The sequence below is a fragment of the Chrysemys picta genome, chromosome 9, assembly GCF_011386835.1.
Source record: "Chrysemys picta bellii isolate R12L10 chromosome 9, ASM1138683v2, whole genome shotgun sequence".
In the NCBI taxonomy this organism is placed as follows: Eukaryota; Metazoa; Chordata; order Testudines; family Emydidae; genus Chrysemys; species Chrysemys picta.
The window spans coordinates 37877778-37897938 of record NC_088799.1 but is presented as its reverse complement, the minus strand read 5'-3'; the positions used below and the strand labels follow the sequence as shown (position 1 = coordinate 37897938).

The window sequence follows — 20161 nt, the reverse complement described above, 5'->3', positions numbered from 1 at the left end:
TTTGCTTTGTCTCATCACATTCTTCTGTCAAGAGCAATAGTTCTTCCTTTTATCTAAAGCTGCATAAGCTCCCTAAATTTAGGGCCAGGAGGGTTCCACATCTGACCCTCCAAAACAGAGACTAGTCCAGGTCTGAACCTTTGCGCATGCATGTGTGTGTCTGTCTTCCTGTATATCATAGATTTGTCATAACTGATTGGGGGAGGAGGGGAAACACATTTAATCTATGTATCAGTTATAAAATTCACTTTTATATGAAAAACTAAACCTACAGTTCTTGAGTCTCACTGCAACAAATTACTGTCTGAATCGCAAACTGGTTTATAGCCCTAGTTGTTTAAATTCCACTGCTAACAACTTAATTCAGTAAGCTCACTGAAACATGCTAAAAACATTTCACTTTCAGGATTGTGCACAGAAGTATGTTGTGAAGAATTATTTCTACTACTACCTGTTCAAGTTTTCATCTGCCTTGGGTGAAGAGATTTTTTACATCACATTCCTTCCATTCACCTACTGGAACATCAATCACGATGTGTCGAGGAGGCTGATAATGATGTGGTGTGTAAGTATGGGTGTGATTATTAAAACATTTATTAATTCCATTACTGTAACAACATAATAATCAACTTCTTCTGGCTTTTGATTGTCTTGTTTTTATCAAAAACTAAAGTAAGATGAATTGTGCTTCCAGAAGCACAAGTGTAATTTTTCAAACTAATTTTACAAAGGGATTTTATTTACACTGTTTCAAAGACACATAATGAACCTTGTATCACTCCTTTTTGGAAGTACAGTTGCACTTGGAACTGGGAAGAAAGGTGACCACAAGTTATGAATAAAACATTGAGTGCATCCACTCTCCCTACCTCCAAAGTGGCAAAGAGAGGTCTAAAATATTTGGCTATTTCTCTCTACCCCAAGCTCCCACTATGCTATTGATGTTAATTTAAAACTTGAAATTATCATTTGGATTTCATTTTAATATTGCTCTTCTTAATTTGTTCTGATTCTAGCTATAGATAAAGCCGTATCTGATGTCTCAATTTTAAGTTAGTGGTCACCACAGTCACCAACAGCCCATTGCAAATTATTTGTGTTTTGACCAGAGTGACAGCGATAAATACTTCTGTGCTCATATATGGCTGCAAATTTTAATCAAAGACCACAAAGAGTGAAGACCTACTTATTGCCATGTTCATACTTGTTTCTATTTGCTGTTCCAGCACTCTAGAAGTGGGGTTCTAGAAGTAAAAGTGTCTGTACAAATAGCATTTTGGAGCTCCAGGTCTATTTTCACTCAGTGATTCTGTGTCTCAGGTACTCAGTCAACAAGCAAAAACCTGGTGGTGTTTTCAAACTGCCAGTACATCAAACTAAGCCTGGGATCTGAGAGTCAAGATGGGTTCTTTCCTTCTTATGCATCATCACCAATCATAAGGATTCTTGAGGTCAAATGAGTTTTTTTTATTATATCCATGCAGTCACATTGCCATCAGTAGCTTTGCACAGGTATAAATTACTTACCCTAATGGAGACCTGGTAAGCAATTCTACTGATGCACAGGAGGGGAAGGATTCCAGTTCATACCTGTTTTAACATGTTTTAGTCACTATAGTAAATCAGATTGACTGAGTGCACACAGGGAGCAGAGCTGTTGAGTAAGGAGATGTTTTTACAGACCTACTTAAAGTAGAATTGCACTTTCCAATGCTACCCTCCCTTTTAAAACCTCTTCTACTTCAGTGTAGTGAACTGACTTGGTATAGGTGTAGTTGTGACCTCTGCTGGAACAAGCAGACTGGGGCGACAGTTCTCTCAAGAGAGCCAGCTGAAGAAACAATTCGGAGAAACGTTTCTAGTTGGTACTGCATGTGTCATGTAGGTGGTTAAATACCATGGTATGTAAAACAGAATAAGTCATTACAATAAGTTTATGAAGCAAAGGTAGTGGGAAGTTTGAGAGAGGTAGGTATCATTATGGGGGAGAAATATCACCATCTTGAAGGTTCCAACACCCAGTTATTAAAGGTATTACATTTTTAATTAGTTTATTTCCCCCCGATTCGATAACCAACTTGCTTCCTTTTTACAGGCTCTCCAGCAGGGCTAGCTAGAAAACATTCCATTTTCAGTATGACAGATTAGTCTAAGAACCTTCCAGTTCGTACAGCAGTATTTTCTCTTGGTTACCCTTATTTCTTTCACTTAACCTTCTTCATATCCAACAACTCATGCTAGAAGAATCCAGTGTGCAGGCGTGAGAAATGAGAATCCACAGCCTGGATTTGAATAAAGAAATATCCATAATCTCATTTCAGACAAAGAATAAGGGCCCTGATTCTGTGTCCATTGAAGTCAGTGGTAAAGAGTTAAGTGACTAGTGGTGCAGGGTCAGTATAGGATCATACCCCAAATGAGCAGGCTTTAATGCCATTTTCAGTCTGATAGATTCTGAAGATGTTTGCACCACTGTGTTTTGTGTTTTTCAATTGCAGGCTAGTGCTAACAAGAGTTAATACAAGAATAACAACGTGCCTGGTTACCCATTAATAACTGCAGTTTTGTTGATATTGTTAATTCTGTTTTTGTAATACTATAATCCTATTTGTACAGCAGTAATCTGATCAGGGTGGAGGGAGGGAGGGCATATTTTCATTTTAAACACGAAAGTAGAGCATTTAAGAAATTGGTTAGTAGCTTTTGAGAAATGTATTATCTGGATTAGGCGTGACGCTGAACCAGGTCTGAAATTCACCTTTTACCATTGTGAATGGTTTGCTTAATTGCAGGTGAGGATTTTGTTTTTTTTTAATCCAGCTATTTTCTGTAGTATCTTCTACAGACAGATCAGTGGATCCGGTCACTCATCAAGACTAGCCTGGGAGAAATTTAGTGTCAGTGAAAACTTGTCTGTGATGTATAGCAGTGGCCCCCAAACTGTAGGGGGCACCCCCCCCTAGAAGGGCATGGAAGGACATTCGGGGGGGAGGGGTGCAGCAGGACCCAAGTCAGCCCCCACAGGGGGCAGAGAGGGAGCATCACCCAGCCCTGCTCTGCTCCCTGCGTTGCTCTGTCCCCGCCCCCAGCCGCGGGCCCGGCCGCAGACTCGGTCCCCAACTGCAGACCAGCTCCTGGCCCCATTCCCAGCCTCGCTCCCAGCCCCAGACCTGCCCCCAGCCTCAGCTCCCTTACCCCATCCACGTTTCTCCCTCCTCCCTACCCGCCCCCCCAGCCACGGCCCTGCTCCTGGCCTTGGCTGAGGGGTGTGTGGACAGGAGTAAGGGGGGGGGGTACAACCCTGAAAAGTTTGGGAACCACTGATATAATTTAAACCCCTTGTGATGGGAGTTTTCCATGTCTTTCTCATGGCTGTCTGATATTTTTTGAATGAAAGGCACCATAAAATATCATCTGAAGTAATTTGACTTATGTATGTCTTCCACTAAAACGCAACCATTTCAGGAGTGGAAGACAACAGCCATTCTTTGCCTATAATTATAGACAACAAATTTTATCAAAGCAAGTTAAGAAATGAATTTTCCAACTGGAACTAGGAGTAGGTGGACAGCGTATAATTAGAGTTGGGCTCTGGTCAGAAATACTCCCACTCTTTTTGGAAAAGTGCCATAGAATCTTGTAATAAGTAATTAGTGCCTCATTTTTACATCTCAGTCAAAAGACAGACTCAGACTTTAAGGTCAGAAGGGACCATCACGATCATCTAGTCTGACCTCCTGCACATTGCAGACCAAGAACCCCACCTACCCACTCCTGTAATAGACCCCTAACCTCTGGCTGAGTTACTGAAGTCCTCCAATCATGGTTTAAAGAGTTCAAGTTACAAAGAATCCACCATTTACACTAGTTTAAACCTGCAAGTGACCTGTGCCCCATGCTGCAGAGGAAGGCAACCCCCCCCCCCCCCCCAGGGTCTCTGCCAATCTGACCTGGGGGAAAATTCCTCCTGACCCCAAATATGGCCATCAGTTAGACCCTGAGCATGTGGACAAGACCCACTAGGTATGTATCTGAGAGAGAATTCTCTGTAGTAACCCAGAGCCCTCCACATCTAGTGGCCCATCTCTGGCCGTTGGAGATTTTTGCTACTGGAAGTCGCCGATGGGCCACATGCCATTATAGGTAGTCCTGTCATACCATCTCCTCCATAAACTTATTAAGCTCAGTCTTGAAGCCAGTTAGGTTTTTTGCCTCCACTGCTCCCCTTGGAAGATGACACTTCCAGCATCACAATACTTTCTAACACCACACACAAGCACTGGTTTGATATTCAGAGGGAAGAGTAATTCCTATTGAACTGCTAACATCTCTTCTCATGGAACACTTTTAAGGAAAACCAGGTTCTATCCAAGTACTAACCAGGTCTAGCCCTGTGGAATTCAAGAGATAATTCAAGGTCAGAATACTAGGTTGTATGGCTACCATTATTGCTTGTTTCTGACTGCTAAGTGAGATACACAGTGGCTTTGGCAATGAAAGGAAAAAGGAAGCTTACTTTTAAAATAAGGATTTTCACAGGTTTTTATTTTTAAAACATTTTCATTATATTTAGTTGAAGAGTTAAATGTCTGTATGAATATGAAGCATTATCATATATCCAATTTGGCAAATGCAACTGGATGGTTTGTTGTGAAGCCATGCTGCTTTTGAACAATAAACAGCATTCATTGCAACCTTTGTAACCTGTCCTAGGGGTGCTTGTTCCTGTAGCTTACGGTAGCCTAGAGGAATGGGATATACCAAAGTTGTTACTTTTTCCCCAACTGGACCAAAACTAAATAAATTTCTGTTTATGGGGGGGGGGGGAAGCACATGAATGTTTTATTAAATGAAATACAGAATACACATACTATGTGATTCACTTTGTCCACCTGTTTATTCCACAAAAACGATGCATATGTTGCCAAAATGAAACACTTTCAATTCTGTAAATAAAACACAGACATGCTCATTGAGACTCCAGCCCTAGTTAACTAGTTAGGATTATCACTCTTTTGTATCAGCTCTTAAATAATGGTACATTTTTACCTACTTACTATCCCCTTCAGCACTGGGCCTGTTACAAAGTTTTAACCAAACTATTCTGACTGTGCAGCAAACAGACTCAATTGGTGTTGAGCTGACTGGGCAGGAGTGCAGATCTTTTACAACCTGAGAGTTTCAAATCCCATTGTCTTATCTTTCATGATTTTACTGCCAAAACTTCCACTATTTTGATGCAACAATCTGTGATGAAACCTCCTTCCCAAACACAGTCATGGGCATCTTCAATGCTGAATGCTAGAGGATATGGAAGGCACTGAGAATTGTGTTCCATCATTTCATCTTCTCTTCTCTTTATATTCAGGATCAGTCATTAGCTAAGAAATAGAAATGATCTAAGGCTTCTCTGAATCATTTTTCAGTTTTGCCCTTGGATGGTTCCAGGTCTCAGTTAATTAGATTGTACGTGATTTCCAGTGGAGAGAGTGCAACAGTAGTGTTATCAGCCTACAGTGTCAAGATCTTGCAAAACCATCATCAATGTCTTTTGTAAATGTAGTGCTTCCCTGTTGATGAAACCACACAGCATGCATTTTACATAAAAGAATGGAGCTGGTCGATGTTTTACAACTGAATATTATTTTGTCAAAAACAGCCTTTTATAAAAAATAGAATCTTTTTTGTAAAAAAAAGTTAAATTTTTAAGAATATTTCATTTTTTTCAACAAATTGGAAAAACAAAAAATTGGGTCTCCTCAGTTTTTTCTTTTCCCCTTCTTTTCAGTGATGAGAAAGGGAGAGGGAAAGAACACACACAAATTTTGAAATTAAACATTTTCAGCAATTCTCATGAAAAGTTTTGAATAAATGAAAAAATGTCCCTTTTTGAGACATGCAGAACAACAGTGACTTTGACATGTTTGGAATATTTCCCCACACCTCTTATTTTTTTGACCAGCTTTAATCACAAGTCATCCTCGTTCGCAGTGCAGTTTTCAACATACTTTTCATAGTTGAATGCAGTGAGGGATAAAATCTTCCTGGCAGCTCCACCAACTGTTATTGGGCAGCTATATCAATTCTCCTCTTTCAGTCAATCAGTTAACAATGAGGCTGATGGTGGTTGTGGAAAAAAATCAAAGAGTTCTTCTGCAATATGCTCTAGGACCATCTGAATAATCCATCAGTCATTAGGAGGGTAAAACAATACATTGCACTGCTATAATACCATCCATCTGAGGATCTCAAAAGACTTGACAAATATTAATCACCAGCATCCTATTAGATACATAGGTGTTATCCCCATTTTAAAGAGAGGGGTAGTTATTTGCCCAAGGTTACACAGCAAGAGTCTGGAAGAGCTGTGAAAACAATCCAGGTGTCTTGACTCCCATTCTTAAGCTATAACCACCTGGAAATCCTTCTCTGATTCATCCAAATTCTCTTGAATCTGCACAGCTTGGGCTGGAAATCTGAACAGCATTTGTCGTGAGATTAAATTCCTGGCTGAAGCAGACATATCAAACAAACAAACCTGCTTAAACTTCTTTGAGTCTCACCACAGGTTTGAGTTTATAGAGGGAAAGTTTGGGACAGTTATGTTATCTCAACTGATTTGCCCATCACTACTCGCAGCGTGAACACTACATATTGGTACATGTTCAGCTCATTCAGAGACAGATCAAGAAACTACTTTGCTACACTTTTCCCCTCCTGCTTGTCATTCAGTATGCTTAAGATTACATTTAAACAAAACAAAGGAAGACAATTAACTCAGTTACCCTAGTACTCTTTATTTTTGTGTTTTGAGTGTTGTGTGCGCACCCGCGTGGGTGTATAATATGTACACAATGCATGTATACATGTGTGCACATACTACAGTTGCTTTCTGACCCCGTAGTATGTTGACACCTCCGGCATTATACAGAATGTGTGAGCAATGTGGACTTTGCCAGGGGAGTGGTTGAGATTGCCTTTGTGTCACAGAGGTAAGCTGGTATTTACTGAAGAGCTGGCATTTCAGGAACAAGCTGGCCTTCCTGATCAGTATACAGTATGTATTATGATGAGTAGAACTGGAGAAATGGAATCAGGTTTCAAAAGGGGCATAGTTCGGTGCAAGACCAGGGGGCTTGGGAATGCAGACTGGGACCAGACTTGCCAAAAATGAAAATCTTGCTTCATATTTATATAAACTGATAATTAAATAAAGACCACTAATGTCAAATTGGAACAAAAATATCCACAAAAAATCACATTAAAAATAAACTTAATTTTTAAAATGGTTTTTGCTTTATTATTTAGATTAAATAACTTATTTTTCATAGTATAATAAGATGTTGCGATTGAGACTTCAAATCTGAATTCCTGATAAAATCTTTCGTTTAATAGATTTAATTTTAATAGATAAAAATAGATTTTCCTCTCAGGTCAGGATGGACTATTGGGATCATTTAGTCTGGCCTCCTGCAAAACACAAGCCATAGAACCTCATCTAGAATTTCTGAATCAAGCCCATACATTCTATTTGAACTAGGGCATACATCTCTTAGAAAGCTATCCAGTCTTGACTTAAAGAGTTCAAGTGATGAAAATTCCACTATGTCCCTAGGTAAATTTAGGAGGTGTTGGATTCAAAACCCTGATCTGAACATGCCTGAAACCAGGTGGTCTTGTTTTTTATATCTGATTTGGATGTGGGCCAAAGCAGTGTAGATATCATAAGATCAGTATTTCTTGCAAGATATTTTCACAATTTGGGTCTCAAATAATGTTTAAATAATTCATGAGACTTTAGAGATGTGACACTTGAGCTATTAGTCCCGGTTTGACTTCAAACCCAGATTCTGAACCCTCGCCCAAACCTAATCTCTACTGTATGTAGGTTCTTATACCGCCCTCATCACTAGTATCTGAGCACCTTCCAGCAGTGCTTTAAGCAACATGACTAACAATACAGATCGGTATACTAAACTCCTGTGCATAGGCTACATTTCAGAGGGGTGAGTGGGGGGTGAAGAGGGGAATTAGGATTAATGTTCATTTGTTGCAAGAATTTCATTAAGAATTGCCCTCTTTCAGACTGCTTCTGTCTCCTATTGCTCTCAGTGGGAGCGAAGACAATTCTTTCTGGAATTCTCTGTAGAATATTTGTGAGTGCTCATTGAAAAAGCTTTTTTCTGTCAGTCTTCATAACCAAAAGCAAAAAGTAACCGTTAATCCTAAACATTTCTTTTTAAAAAGCATCTGTTGCACCAGAACGACAGAGGAATACAGGAGACAGGAGAGAAAGAAAGCGGGGAATCAGTGTCTGCATTGTGGAACATGGGGATAGGAGAATGTTGGGGTGCCAAAGAAAGTGATAGAGGGGACAAGGAAGGTGGCAAACAGAATTAAAGTTCGGGTGCCTTAATTGTGCATTTCCATACCTTAACTTGTTTGTGCATCTTTTAGCTTTAACCTTAACTCTGAATTGCTTGGGTGTGTAAATCTTGGGTTTGCAATAATTAAACCATCCCTGTAATGTTTTACCTTTGAGTTAGAGATAAGTATTCAATCTTGTTTCTGGTTTTACATAGCTTTTATCTGGGGAATTTTGTACAAGTCTTGTGAAATTAGTAAAAATATCCCACTATGACCTTGCCTACATTAAGAAGCTTTCTCAGGTGTTAAACGTGGTTTTGAACAATTGAGTTAGCCAACATGATTATGACCATAACAGTCTGATCAGTGCAGACGAAATCAAGTTGTATGCTTAAATCAGTGAGATTATGATATCAGAGGACCTGGTCCCTGGTTTGTGGGTGTGGTATTGTGGGTGGGTAAGAGAAGATTTCCACTCTGAATTAATGAGAAAGTTTGCACGACATGTTGCCTTGCAATGGAACAGTAGTTGAAAGCGGTTAGTTTTTACAAGTCTAGTAAATGATGTGTTTTGACTTTAAGGGTAAATATTTATTAACAAACTGGAATTTAACTGTATTCATGGTTCCAATTGACATTACTGCTGTTGGATTCCTGGGCATCACTTTGAAAACTTATTTATCGATCAATTGTGATTTCATTGTGATATATGTTTTGGCTTGGAAGGATTAGAGTTTTGGTCAGTAAATGTCAATTTCACCATACACAGACAAATATATATATTTCCATCGATGATAAAAATTTACAGATAGGAAAAGTAAGAAAAATGCTGCTTGAGAATTTAGAGTTTGATGTTTACTTTGTATATTTTGACATGTGATGCTGACATTTGTGTCTCAACAGTTATAAGTTTTAACTTTTGGAATCTCACCATCTATTATCATTAAATAATTATTTTCAGAGACACACACACACACACACACACACACACACACACACACTTAATTTCCTACAACTGTGAAAAAGATAAAAATCAGAAAAAATGCTTAAAACCCATAATTTTGTACAACTGTGAAAGTGTAAAATTGATGCAAATCACTTTAAAAAAAAAAAACTTTAAAACAAACCAGTATTATCTGTCAAAATAATAAAATTAAAATTGAATTCTGCCAAGCCAACACATTTTATTGCGTATTAATGTGTCCTCAGCATTCTAGGGGAGACTCTTTCACAAACAGATAAATGCAACTGAATTTGCTACTGATAAACACTTCCACTCAACACTGTGGCCCCAATTTTCAAATGTGGGTGCCCAGACATGACATCCAAATCCTGCATTTAGATGTGTAAAACTGTGCTTCATATCACATGTAAATAGTCATTTGCATACTTAAATGCAGTATTGAGCATCCAGATGTGATATTTGGGCATCCACCTTGGTGCCCATATTTGAAATTTGAGCTCCCCAAAGAAGTGAAGAGTCTAAGAAAAATAAAGTAATACCAAGCTTGGGTTAACTACTAAATTTCCATAGTACTTGGGGATCAAAATAAGTGATCCATAGATGAAAGTAGTAGTATCTTCAAAGTAGTAAAAAGCTGTGGGTTGGAAATGATTCTGCAAGTGCTGGGAATTACTATCTGCTCGCAATAGAAAGTGCAACGAAAGTTCCCACAATTAAAGCAAATAAAGCTTTATGTGTCTTCATACGACGTGTGCCTGATGTTGCATGTCCAGCGTGTTAAGGTGCAGCAAGCTGTTTGCTAGAGATTGAGACCTTGGTGAACAAGCTCCTGCTATGTTTTTCTTTAAGAAAGGGAAAAGAAAAAAAAAAGTTTCTTGGAACAAAGACACTGTTTCACCAGAGCTGCAAACTGCAGTTTTGCAGTTTGAGGGAGAGATCAGATAATATACAAAACCAGTGTTACAATAACTTATGTAGCCTTTCTCCTGAAGTTGAGTTTGATTCATTGTTAGGTGTAACTCCACTGAATCCAGTCAAAATACACCAGGGATGAATGTAGCACATCACTTTTTGCAACTGAATTTTAAAGACTTTGTAAGACCCCAGTTTGTTCTCGAGAGGACCCAAGGAAAGACAGATCTAATAATCTATAGATTAAGACTTTTGTCTGGTCTCTTCCCTATTTCCTAATTTTCCCTCTAGTTTATTTCTAGGTCTGTGAGCTGGAAGAATTTGAATTTTTCAAAAGTGTGGGAAGTGGCTTTGTGGCAGTCCAGGGAATTTTCAAAGCTGGGATTGGTCATGTCCAAGTCTGAGAAACCAATGGCTTGAGCACTGGAGGCAGGGTGGAGGTGTGGTCTGAGAAATAGGTGTCCAAACAGTATTTTCAGGAAATCCCAAGGTTGCTCATGGGCTGTTCCAGGTACTGCTCCTTCTCATTCTTTCTGACATCATCTGTTTGGCAGTGTCTGAAAATAGCGTGCATTTTTAAAAAGGCACATCACACTGGGGTGTCTAGACCTCACTATCGTATGTAAAATGCATGAATAATTTTGAAAATCCCATCGAACAGTATGTGCTGAGGCAACTTGAGTGTGGTCAAGTGCCAGTTTGTAAGTCTTACGGGAATCCAACTCTCAGCCTCCTAAGTGACGCTGATCCTGCCAAAGCTTTTGAAAATGTTGGCCTCAGTGTGCAGAAACTCCCGCCTTATCTGCTTCATGTTCAGTCTCAGTCATGTTCCAGCACAGCAAATGGGTGAAATTGTTTTATGCCACGTCTACACTATGAGCTTGTGTGTGATTGTCTTGCTCATGTATACGAACTCGCCCTAGCTCTCTTCGAACCAGCATGAGTATAAATAGCAGCGTAGCCACAGTAGCACAGACAGTAGCAGTGGAGACATAGTTTAGCTGTGCCGAGTACTTACCCACTGGTTTCAGAGGGTTTGTGCTCAGCACAGCTTAGCTGTGCCTCTGCTGCCACTGGCCATGCTACAGTGGCTACTAGATGAGCACGAGCTTGTGTACACAAGCAGGGGAGATCAAACCCTTGGCTCATAGGGTAGGGACATAGCCTTAATGTCATTTAAACCCCCCCCCCGCCCTGAAACCCCCCCCCCCTCCGCCCTGACACTTTTCTATCCATTCTGATGCTGGAGAGACTTGTAGCATTGTGCAGACATCCTCTAGGAGCATTGGGTGAGCTTGTGCCACAGGGAGACAGTGGTACATGGGGGAGAACACTAGTACCTTGAGAACATATCATATGCCAGTGAGGTTGTGAAAAGCCCAGTGTCTGGGAACCCAGCTAAGCATGAGCTGATAGACAACTTGGGTATCTACTACTGTGAGTATTTTTCAAAGAGCAGCAGCGTCCATATCCTCCTATGAAAACTCAGCTTGTTGTCGGAGTGTCTGATTTGGGCATCCTCTACAGAAAGCCCTTTTGAAAATTCTCCTGAAAAGCCTCCCTTGAACCAGACTATTCTTCTGCTTGCAAACCACTTGAGTGAGTTCTCACTTTGGATCTGTGCTGCCTTAAAATTAACAAAGAACAGAAAAATAGCAACATTCACAAGCTCTTGCTATACAGTTACGTACCAGAGCAACTCTTTCCTCTTTTGATTTTTCCTGGTTCCAAGTAGACTTTACTTTGGATCTGGTTAAACATTAAATTTAGAATCCCCAAGGGGATATGCTGCAAACACAAATGTTTGGCCTTTTTAGAATCACTTTGAAACAATAAGGGATGTTTCCCATTTTTGCCCTTCTCGACACACACAATCCATTTTGGTTCTTTGGAATTACTACTATAATCTGAAAAATGACTCTCTGTCTTGATTACTAGAAATCTGCACGTGCACATTTCCATAGAACCTAGTCTCAGCTGTCTGTCTCTTTGATCAAACAAAGTCAATCCACACAGCTAGAGGCCAGCCCTCCTCATCTTTGTTTAAATTTCTCATCTGAGTGGCTATGAAAAGAGGTGGGGTTTTTCTGTTTTTGTTTAAGAAAAGGTTGTTTAAATGAGGAAGTTGTTTGAAATACAGGGTCCCAGAGACAAGGTAGCTTAAAAACTCTAAAAAGAACAGGAGTACTTGTGGCACCTTAGAGACTAACAAATTTATTAGAGCATAAACTTTCGTGGACTACAGCCCACTTCTTCGGAAATTTGTTAGTCTCTAAGGTGCCACAAGTACTCCTGTTCTTTTTGTGGATACAGACTAACACGGCTGCTACTCTTAAAAACTCTACTGGATCAGACAGGTTGGAAATCATGTTAAAGACTAAAAGTCCTTGCAGAGTTTAACAGATTTCAGTAGTCTCCTTGCATTTTTGTTTTGAATGGGGCTTCTGTGTGTCCTAAAGAAAATTAGCATATCCAAATCTAATGCAAATCTGAAACCTAATTATTTTTAACACGAAGTTTCTTAGTGTTTGACTGTATTTTTTAAAAACATTCTTCATTTTGAATAAATTGTATTAGAGAACATTGTCTGGATAAGTTACTCTTTCATATTCACAACTAAGATGTTCTTTCTTAAAGAAAGTGAAATAACTGAATGACGCACAACTCAAAAGAACCAAATTTCCTTTAGAGGGTTAGGTAGTAAGATATAGCTTCAGAATTGTCCAAAGTACACCAGGAAGGTATCTCGCTTTTTTACTCTCTTCTCACAATGGCTTTTGTCCTGCTTTATTAGATGTAGTAATAATTAGTGTAACTTATTTAAGGCCAGAAAGGAGCACCAGATCATCTAGTCTGACCTTCTGTATATCACAGGCCGCCGCCACCACCACCACCTGCACAGCACACACTAAACCCAACAACTGAAATGAGACCAAAGTATTACAGCCCACATGCAGGGGTGAAAGTAACTTTAATGACTTACTGGTACTCAGGGCGGCCGGGGTCCTGTGCAAGGTGGGGGGGGGGGGGGAGGGCGCTCTGGGGCGGGGCCTTGGGCAGAAGGGGCAGGGCTGGGGCCAAAATCCCCCAGCCAGCCCTTCAGCGCTGCCCGGCCCACGCTGCCCAGGGCTTCAGCAGCGATTTAAAGGACTGGGGGTTCCGGCCACAAGCACAGCAGCCAGGAGCCCTGGGCCCTTTAAATTGCGCCGGAGCCCCTGGTCACTGCTGCCACTACCACAGCAGAGGCCAGAACCACGGGCCCTTTAAATCGCTACCGGAGCCCCAGGATAGTGGTGGTGGGGGTCGGGAGCCCAGGGGCTCTGGCCGCTGCTGGGAGCCCAGGGCCCTTTTAAATCGCCAGGCCCTGGGGCAGCTGCCCCTTTTGCCCCCTCCCTCCCCCCCACCCCGCCCCATCAGCAGCCCTGCCGGTATGGTCAGCATTTTCTTACCAGTACGCTGGACTGGACTGGCTTACTTTCACCTCTGCCCACAGGAGACTATTATGTGCTATCGGCAGATAATAGGAGGGAGCAAGGTGCACCAGTAGTGATATACCAAAATAATCCCAGCAAGTGACCCATACCCACACGCTGCAGAAGAAAGGGAAAAACCCCAAGGTTCCTACCAATCTAACCTGAGGGAAAATTCCACACATGGCAATCAGTTAGACTGTGAGCAAGAACCAGCCAGCCAAACACCTGAGGGAAAATATTCGATTCTAAATGGGCTGGTTATTTTGTTTCAGTCATGGACAGATCTTGCACACAATTTAGAAGTGCAATATTGCAAATGTGTATTTTTCTTTTATCTTCCAAAGTCTGTTTCCCACACACACCCTGGGGAAAGTCAAGGACAGAAAGTAGTGGCTGCTTGCTTATAACATTATGGTGAAATCTTGGCCCTTTTGCAGACAGTGTTGATGCTTTCATAGACTGCAGTGGAGTTAGGCTTCCACCCTAATGTACAGCTGGGAAATAGTTGTTCAGATCCTTCCCAAGACAGTACTTTCTCTTTGGGTGTAACAGCTACAAATGTCTCCTTAGAACCCTTCTGCTATTTTTGTCTTTCCTTCACACAATCACAAAATAGCTCCTGCTTTTTCTTCTCTTTCTCAGCTAAGGAATAAAAAAGGTATTCAGAGTGGGTATTTTTTTTTTAATTTACTTTTAGATTGTTAAAAAGTATTATTTTTATATAAAAACCAGTTATCTTACCTACTTTGAGTTTAGCTCTTCTGGTAAACCCAAGATCTAATGCATCGGAACTATATCATTGGTCTCATAGGTGCCAACTTCCTACTGGTGCTGGTGGGTGCTCGACCCCCCTCTGCCCCCGGCCCCGCCCCTCCCACCCCTATTCTGACTCCTTCCCAAAATCTCAGCCCTGCCTCTTCCCCTCCTCCTTCCCTGAGTGAGCCACGTTCCCACTCCTCCCCCCTCCCTCCCGGAGCTTGCTACAGCTGTTTGGTGTCGGCAAGCGCTAGGAGGTAGGCGGAGGAGCAGGGACGTGGTGCGCTCAGCGGGGTAGGTGGTGGTTGGGAAGCTTGGCTGCTGGTGGGTGCAGAGCACTCACTAATTTTTCCCCGTGGGCGCTCCAGCCCCAGATCACCCATGGAATCGGCGCCTATGATTGGTCTAAGTTAGAATGTAAGCTTGATGGAGGGATGGAGTCTTCTTCCAGCACACTTTCAACTCTATCTCCTCTCACTTACATTTGTGTAATCGCTGAAGTCAATGAAGCCACATCAGAATAAAACCAGCCTAAGTAAGAGAATCAGGCCCTCAGTATCCAGCCTGTCTAGGAACTTCTGAGGCAAGGGTCAAGATTTCTTGCTTGGAGCATTTGTATATAGTTAAATCTTAGCTTTGTTTAGAAAACCTTGGCACTTTTCTCTGAGCATTAACAAATTAATTCATTTTCAGTAATGTGAATTTCTGAGTTGTCCACTATATTCTCATGTTTGCCTAGTGTGTAAGCTGCTTTGGGGACAAGGACCTTTAATTACACGTGTACAGCATACAATACGGGGTGGGGGGGGGAGTGGGAGAGGGGGCTTTCTTAACCAGGGCCTTTAGGTGCCAATATTGTCTCCATTGCAATATTTCCTATACTGCATATTTGGAATATATATAATCCCAGTTCAATGAAAATGCATTTTATTTAGGGAGCTAGTTCTCCAAGCACCTTGAAGACAAAACAGCTCTGTCCAGCATGGAAGTAATCAGTCTACTGCAGGGGTCGGCAACCTTTCAGAAGTGGTGTGCCGAGTCTTCATTTATTCACTATAATTTAAGGTTTGGCGTGCCAGTCATACATTTTAACGTTTTTAGGTGGTCTCTTTCTATAAGTCTATAATATATAACTAAACTATTGTTGTATGTAAAGTAAATAAGGTTTTTAAAATGTTTAAGAAGCTTCATTTAATATTAAATTAAAATGCAGAGTCCCCTGGACCGGTGGCCAGGACCCGGGCAGTGTGAGTGCCACTGAAAATCAGCTCGCGTGCCGTGCCATAGGTTGCCTACCCCTGGTCTACTGCATCACATCTCCTTTATCTGGAGGAAAAATAGGGTGTCTTAACTACAGCTGGAGAGCCATAGAGGAACTCTTGTCTTATTCAAAGACTAAAGGGTGTCCACCTTTGCAATGCCGCATTGGGTGTCCATTTAAGGTTTCCAGCTCTACCACAAGGTCAAGTACTGAATGGACACTGCATCTGAGAGAGTATTCTGAGACAAAAATCTCCCATTTTACGTGCAGCCCACAGTTTGCAGCTTTAGTTACTCCTCTTAAAATTTTTTTTTTTTAAAAATTGATGCTTTTATGAGGAAAAATGGGGAATAAGACGTTTACCAACTATGAGCTAATCTCAGATGAAAAATTTGAATGTATCTGAATGATACAACTGATCCAGTGTTGACACACCTTTACTGTCTAGTTGCAGCAAAATCTTGAGTAGGTGAGGGTGGAGCTCACTGCCAAATTTCAAGTCCCTGCTCCAAAACACAGAGAGGTGCTAGTGTTTCTTAATGAAAGAGCTGGAAGACTTTAAAAAAACAAAAACAAAAAACAAAACAAAACAACCCACACGCAACCATGGGCAAAAACATTTTTTCCTAAACTTAGTCTTAGAAACTATTGACCCATTTTAGCTGAAACTTTTCAAACAAACAAAAACCAAAATACCTGAGGCAAACACCCAGCAAGGAAAACTTCCACCCCAAATGGTTTGACAAAGTTATAAGCAACTGAAAACAGGGTTGTATAATAGACAGTGTCAGCTAACCTTTTACATAGGCTTTGTTATCTGTGCTGCACATAATAAATGTGTACAGGAAGCAGATTATATGCTGCACACCCTTGAGAGTGTTTGCTTAAACTATTACCTCTGATTCACAAATAAAGGAATCTAAAAAAGAATGTAGCTTTAAAAGGTGGTTGGTTTTTTATCTTCTGTTCGTCAGAAGCTGTAATGTTATGCCTAAAGCAGTTCACCCTTTCACAGTGGGATAGGGATACTCAAGAGACACCATAAGCAATAGTTGCACCGTTTGAACTGGTTAACTGCTCTGAAGCCCTTGGCTAGCTGTGGTAAAACATTCTTTGCAAAAAGGTCATGGAAAGGTTGCTGCTCCGCCTCTCTATACGGTGACTACTATGTGTGATAAATAGCCCTTATGAAATGATCATATTTAATAACTCCATGCTTATTACAAAGGTTAGGGAACTGGAGCTACTGGAAGAGTCAATGGTGCTTTCCCTTCTTTTCTACTTCGATTTTTTTCCCAGGCCTTTATTTTAACTTGGCTAATTAAAATTAATGGAGAGATCCTATCTCCTAGAACTGGAAGGGACCTTGAAAGGTCATTGAGTCCAGCCCCCTGCTTTCACTAGCAGGACCAAATACTGATTTTACCCCAGATTCCCTAAGTGGCCCCCCTCAAAGATTGAACTCACAACCCTGGGTTTAGCATGCCAATGCTCAAACCACTGAGCTATCCCTCCCCCCATATATCATGAGTAAGGGTGAGATGTAGAAATGTGGCTTCAGCAGTTGTAGCAACTGCCAGGCACTCTGTTTCTTTGTTGCAAATCATCCATGTAAAAAGCAGGTAAGGCAGGGCACGTGTTTAAAAAGAGCATGAGGAAATGGCACATCAATACACAGTTGTCTGAGGCTGCTACTTGTTTCAGTAATACTGTTGGTTTCTGATCATCCTTTAAAAAGGAGGTAAAGCTTTGGGCAACAAGGATGAGATGAGATGGGGAGAGAGGAATGAAGTAATAAGTGGGAGTTGTGTGTAAAATTGGTACGATCAATAAGGGGGAATAGTGAATTATAATTAACTTTGTGGAGGCGACTGTGGCATTCTGAGGAAAATAATGAGCATTGCATATAGAACTGATTTAAAAGAAACTACTACTTTTTCCAGTAGCCAGTCTGTGGAAGTCACTGTACCAGGAAACCCTCATGCCAAGTAGTGTTGCCGACCTTCTACTCACACAAAACCGAACACCCTTGCCCCCCCTCCTCTGAGGCCACACCCATGTTCCACCCCTTCTCCGAGGCCCTGCCCCGCTCACTCCACCCCTCTGGGCTGGGATTGAGAGGTTTGGAGGGCGAGCAGGGAATCAGGGCTGGGGGAGGAGCTCGGGGGGCAGGAGGGGCTCAGGGGTACATCAAGCAACTCCCAGAAGCAGTGGCACGTCCCGCCTCCGGCTCCTATGTGGAGGCACGGCCAGGCAGCTCTGTGTGTTGCCCCATCCACAGGTGCCACCCCTGCAGCTCCCATTGGCCACAAAGCCCCCTATCTCCACATAGGAGCTGGAGGGGGGACATGCTGGCTGCTTTCCAGGAGCCGCGTGGCATGGAGGCTAGCAGGGAGCCTGCCAGCCCCACTGTGTGGCACCGCCAACTGAACAGTCAACGGCTGGTCAGTGGTGCTGACCGGAGCTGCCAGGATCCCTTTTTGACCGGGTGTTCCGGTCGAAAACTGGACACCTAGTCACCCAAATGCCAAGTACTGTGGCATCTAAAATGATCTGGTCCATTTAAATAAATGAACTGCTTTAGTGTTACAATATATCTTATGTTATGCACAATGTACTGAAGGACCAATCCTGCTGCATCTGCAGCCACTGAGAGCCCTGCCTATGTAGGAATTTGCAGAGTGAGTGATGTGCAGGTGGGAAGAGGAGAGCACGCAGGGGAAAGAATGCCAGGATTTATGCAGGCATCATGGAGAACATGTCCACGAGGACACCATGCTTGTTTCTTTGGAGATCTGTATGGGGTAGACTGATGGAATGGTGGATGATTGGGGATTCAGTGGATCTACTCCTAAGTGGATCCACCAGCCATTCCCTTTTTGAGGAGGAGGGCAGTAGCCAGTGCAGAGACTAATAGCTGTGTACCACAAAACAACAGGTCTACAACCTTAGGCCTTCTCCTTAGGCTAACCCCTTGTTCTTGGGCTTGGCACAGGGAACCAGATATACCCCTGAAAGAATATACTCCCTTAGTCTCAGGTCTCCCTCTCAGTGCATCAAGCAGTTAAATGTATGGGTTGCATGGTTCATCTGTTCACTCAGGCTTTTGAGGGAGGAGGCTGGATAGTGTGATCTGTAAAGCAATGCATCCTAGATTTTTGTTTTAATCTCTGTACGTGCACCTAGAGTCAGACATCCATTTTATAAGTCTGAAAAATAAATACTGCTTTCACAGGTTTTGTCTTTCTACCTTTCCTTCTCCTAGCCAGCTTATTTGTAGCAAATATCACTTGCAAATGATGCCAGTCCTTACATTTTCACTATCCAATGTGTTTGATGCTCTAATGTCATTTCTGTCTAGATACAACAGCCATGTTAAAACAAAAGCAGCCTGATTGCTAATAGGAGTGTGTTAATCTAGGAAAGAAAGTGGATATGCAGGATTTCTACACAAATGCTTTAGAAAGAAAGGCAGACCCACAGGTTCAAAGTCAGGCAGCCAGAGTAAGTAGAAGCCTCAAGGAAAAATTCACCAATGTCATTGACCCCACGTATATTCTCTTGACTTTCATTAATGGATCAATAGATCAGATAAGAAGAACTCAAAATAGAAAGCTGAAAATAAATAAAATGTAATGGATGCATTCTGGCTCCTTTGTTAGACAGCAAAAGAATATTTCAGAGTATAAAAATAGAAAAGACTGATCAAAGTGCTCTGCCAAGTCTTCAAACATCTGTGGAACAATGGGCCTTTCTAGCTCACATACTAAAGCTCTCACAGTAGATTTTCTTGGAGACCTCAATTAGAAGTAGGTTGCTGTTTTTATATCAGGATAATGGCCTGCACAACAGAATGATTAGGATTAGATGTAGTCACCGAAGAGTTTGCAAATGTAACAACCAACTTCAGAAACCTGGTAATACTGTGCAAATATTGTAAAATGGGAAATTATGTATTAGCACAGAAGAAACTGCAGCAAAAATAGTGCCACTTATTATATTAAGGTACCAAGCCACTGTCTAGACGAATTATTTTCTCTATTGTATTCTCAGACTTTTTTCCGTCAATAGTTACTCAAGTGGGACTTATGTGATGATTCTATGGAACCACTGTAACAATATGAGGGATGAGAACTTAGACTCCCTATCTCTTCCCACACCATATATCTTGTGTGTGTGTGTGTGTACACACACTTTGTATATGTGTGTAGGAGTGTGTATAATACCTAGCTCTTATATAGCTTCTTTTTAAATTAGTAGATCTCAAAAGCACTTCACACTCATTGAGGTATTTAACGGATATCATGTGTGTCAGTACAATTTGCATGCATCCTGCAGAGGAAGAACGGTTAAAGGCAATGACTGATATGGCGACATATGAGAGAGAACTATTTAAAATGCAGGATCATTTAGTTGAGTATGAACTTA

At 41.4% G+C, this 20161-nt stretch overlaps 1 protein-coding gene and 1 long non-coding RNA gene across 4 annotated transcripts in view; one reads left to right on the top strand and one right to left on the bottom strand.

Moving 5' to 3' along the window:
• The window catches only part of SGPP2 (sphingosine-1-phosphate phosphatase 2), an 86165-nt gene that overhangs the window by 42050 nt on the left and 23954 nt on the right, over positions 1-20161 (top strand). Inside the window, exon 2 of one of the 3 annotated variants that reach the window (XM_065558037.1) lies at positions 407-565. The exons of 1 other annotated variant lie outside the window; for it this stretch is intronic. In XM_065558037.1, coding sequence (XP_065414109.1) covers positions 407-565 — 159 coding nt within the window. Of the gene's footprint in view, positions 1-406; positions 566-20161 lie in introns of those variants that run through there. One more of the 3 variants, XM_008165851.3, reaches the window with a different exon arrangement.
• The window catches only part of LOC135973700 (uncharacterized), a 36025-nt gene continuing 20759 nt past the window's right edge, over positions 4896-20161 (bottom strand). The window contains exon 3 of the long non-coding RNA XR_010590672.1: positions 4896-5570. This is a non-coding gene — a long non-coding RNA (uncharacterized LOC135973700). The remainder of the gene's footprint in view (positions 5571-20161) is intronic.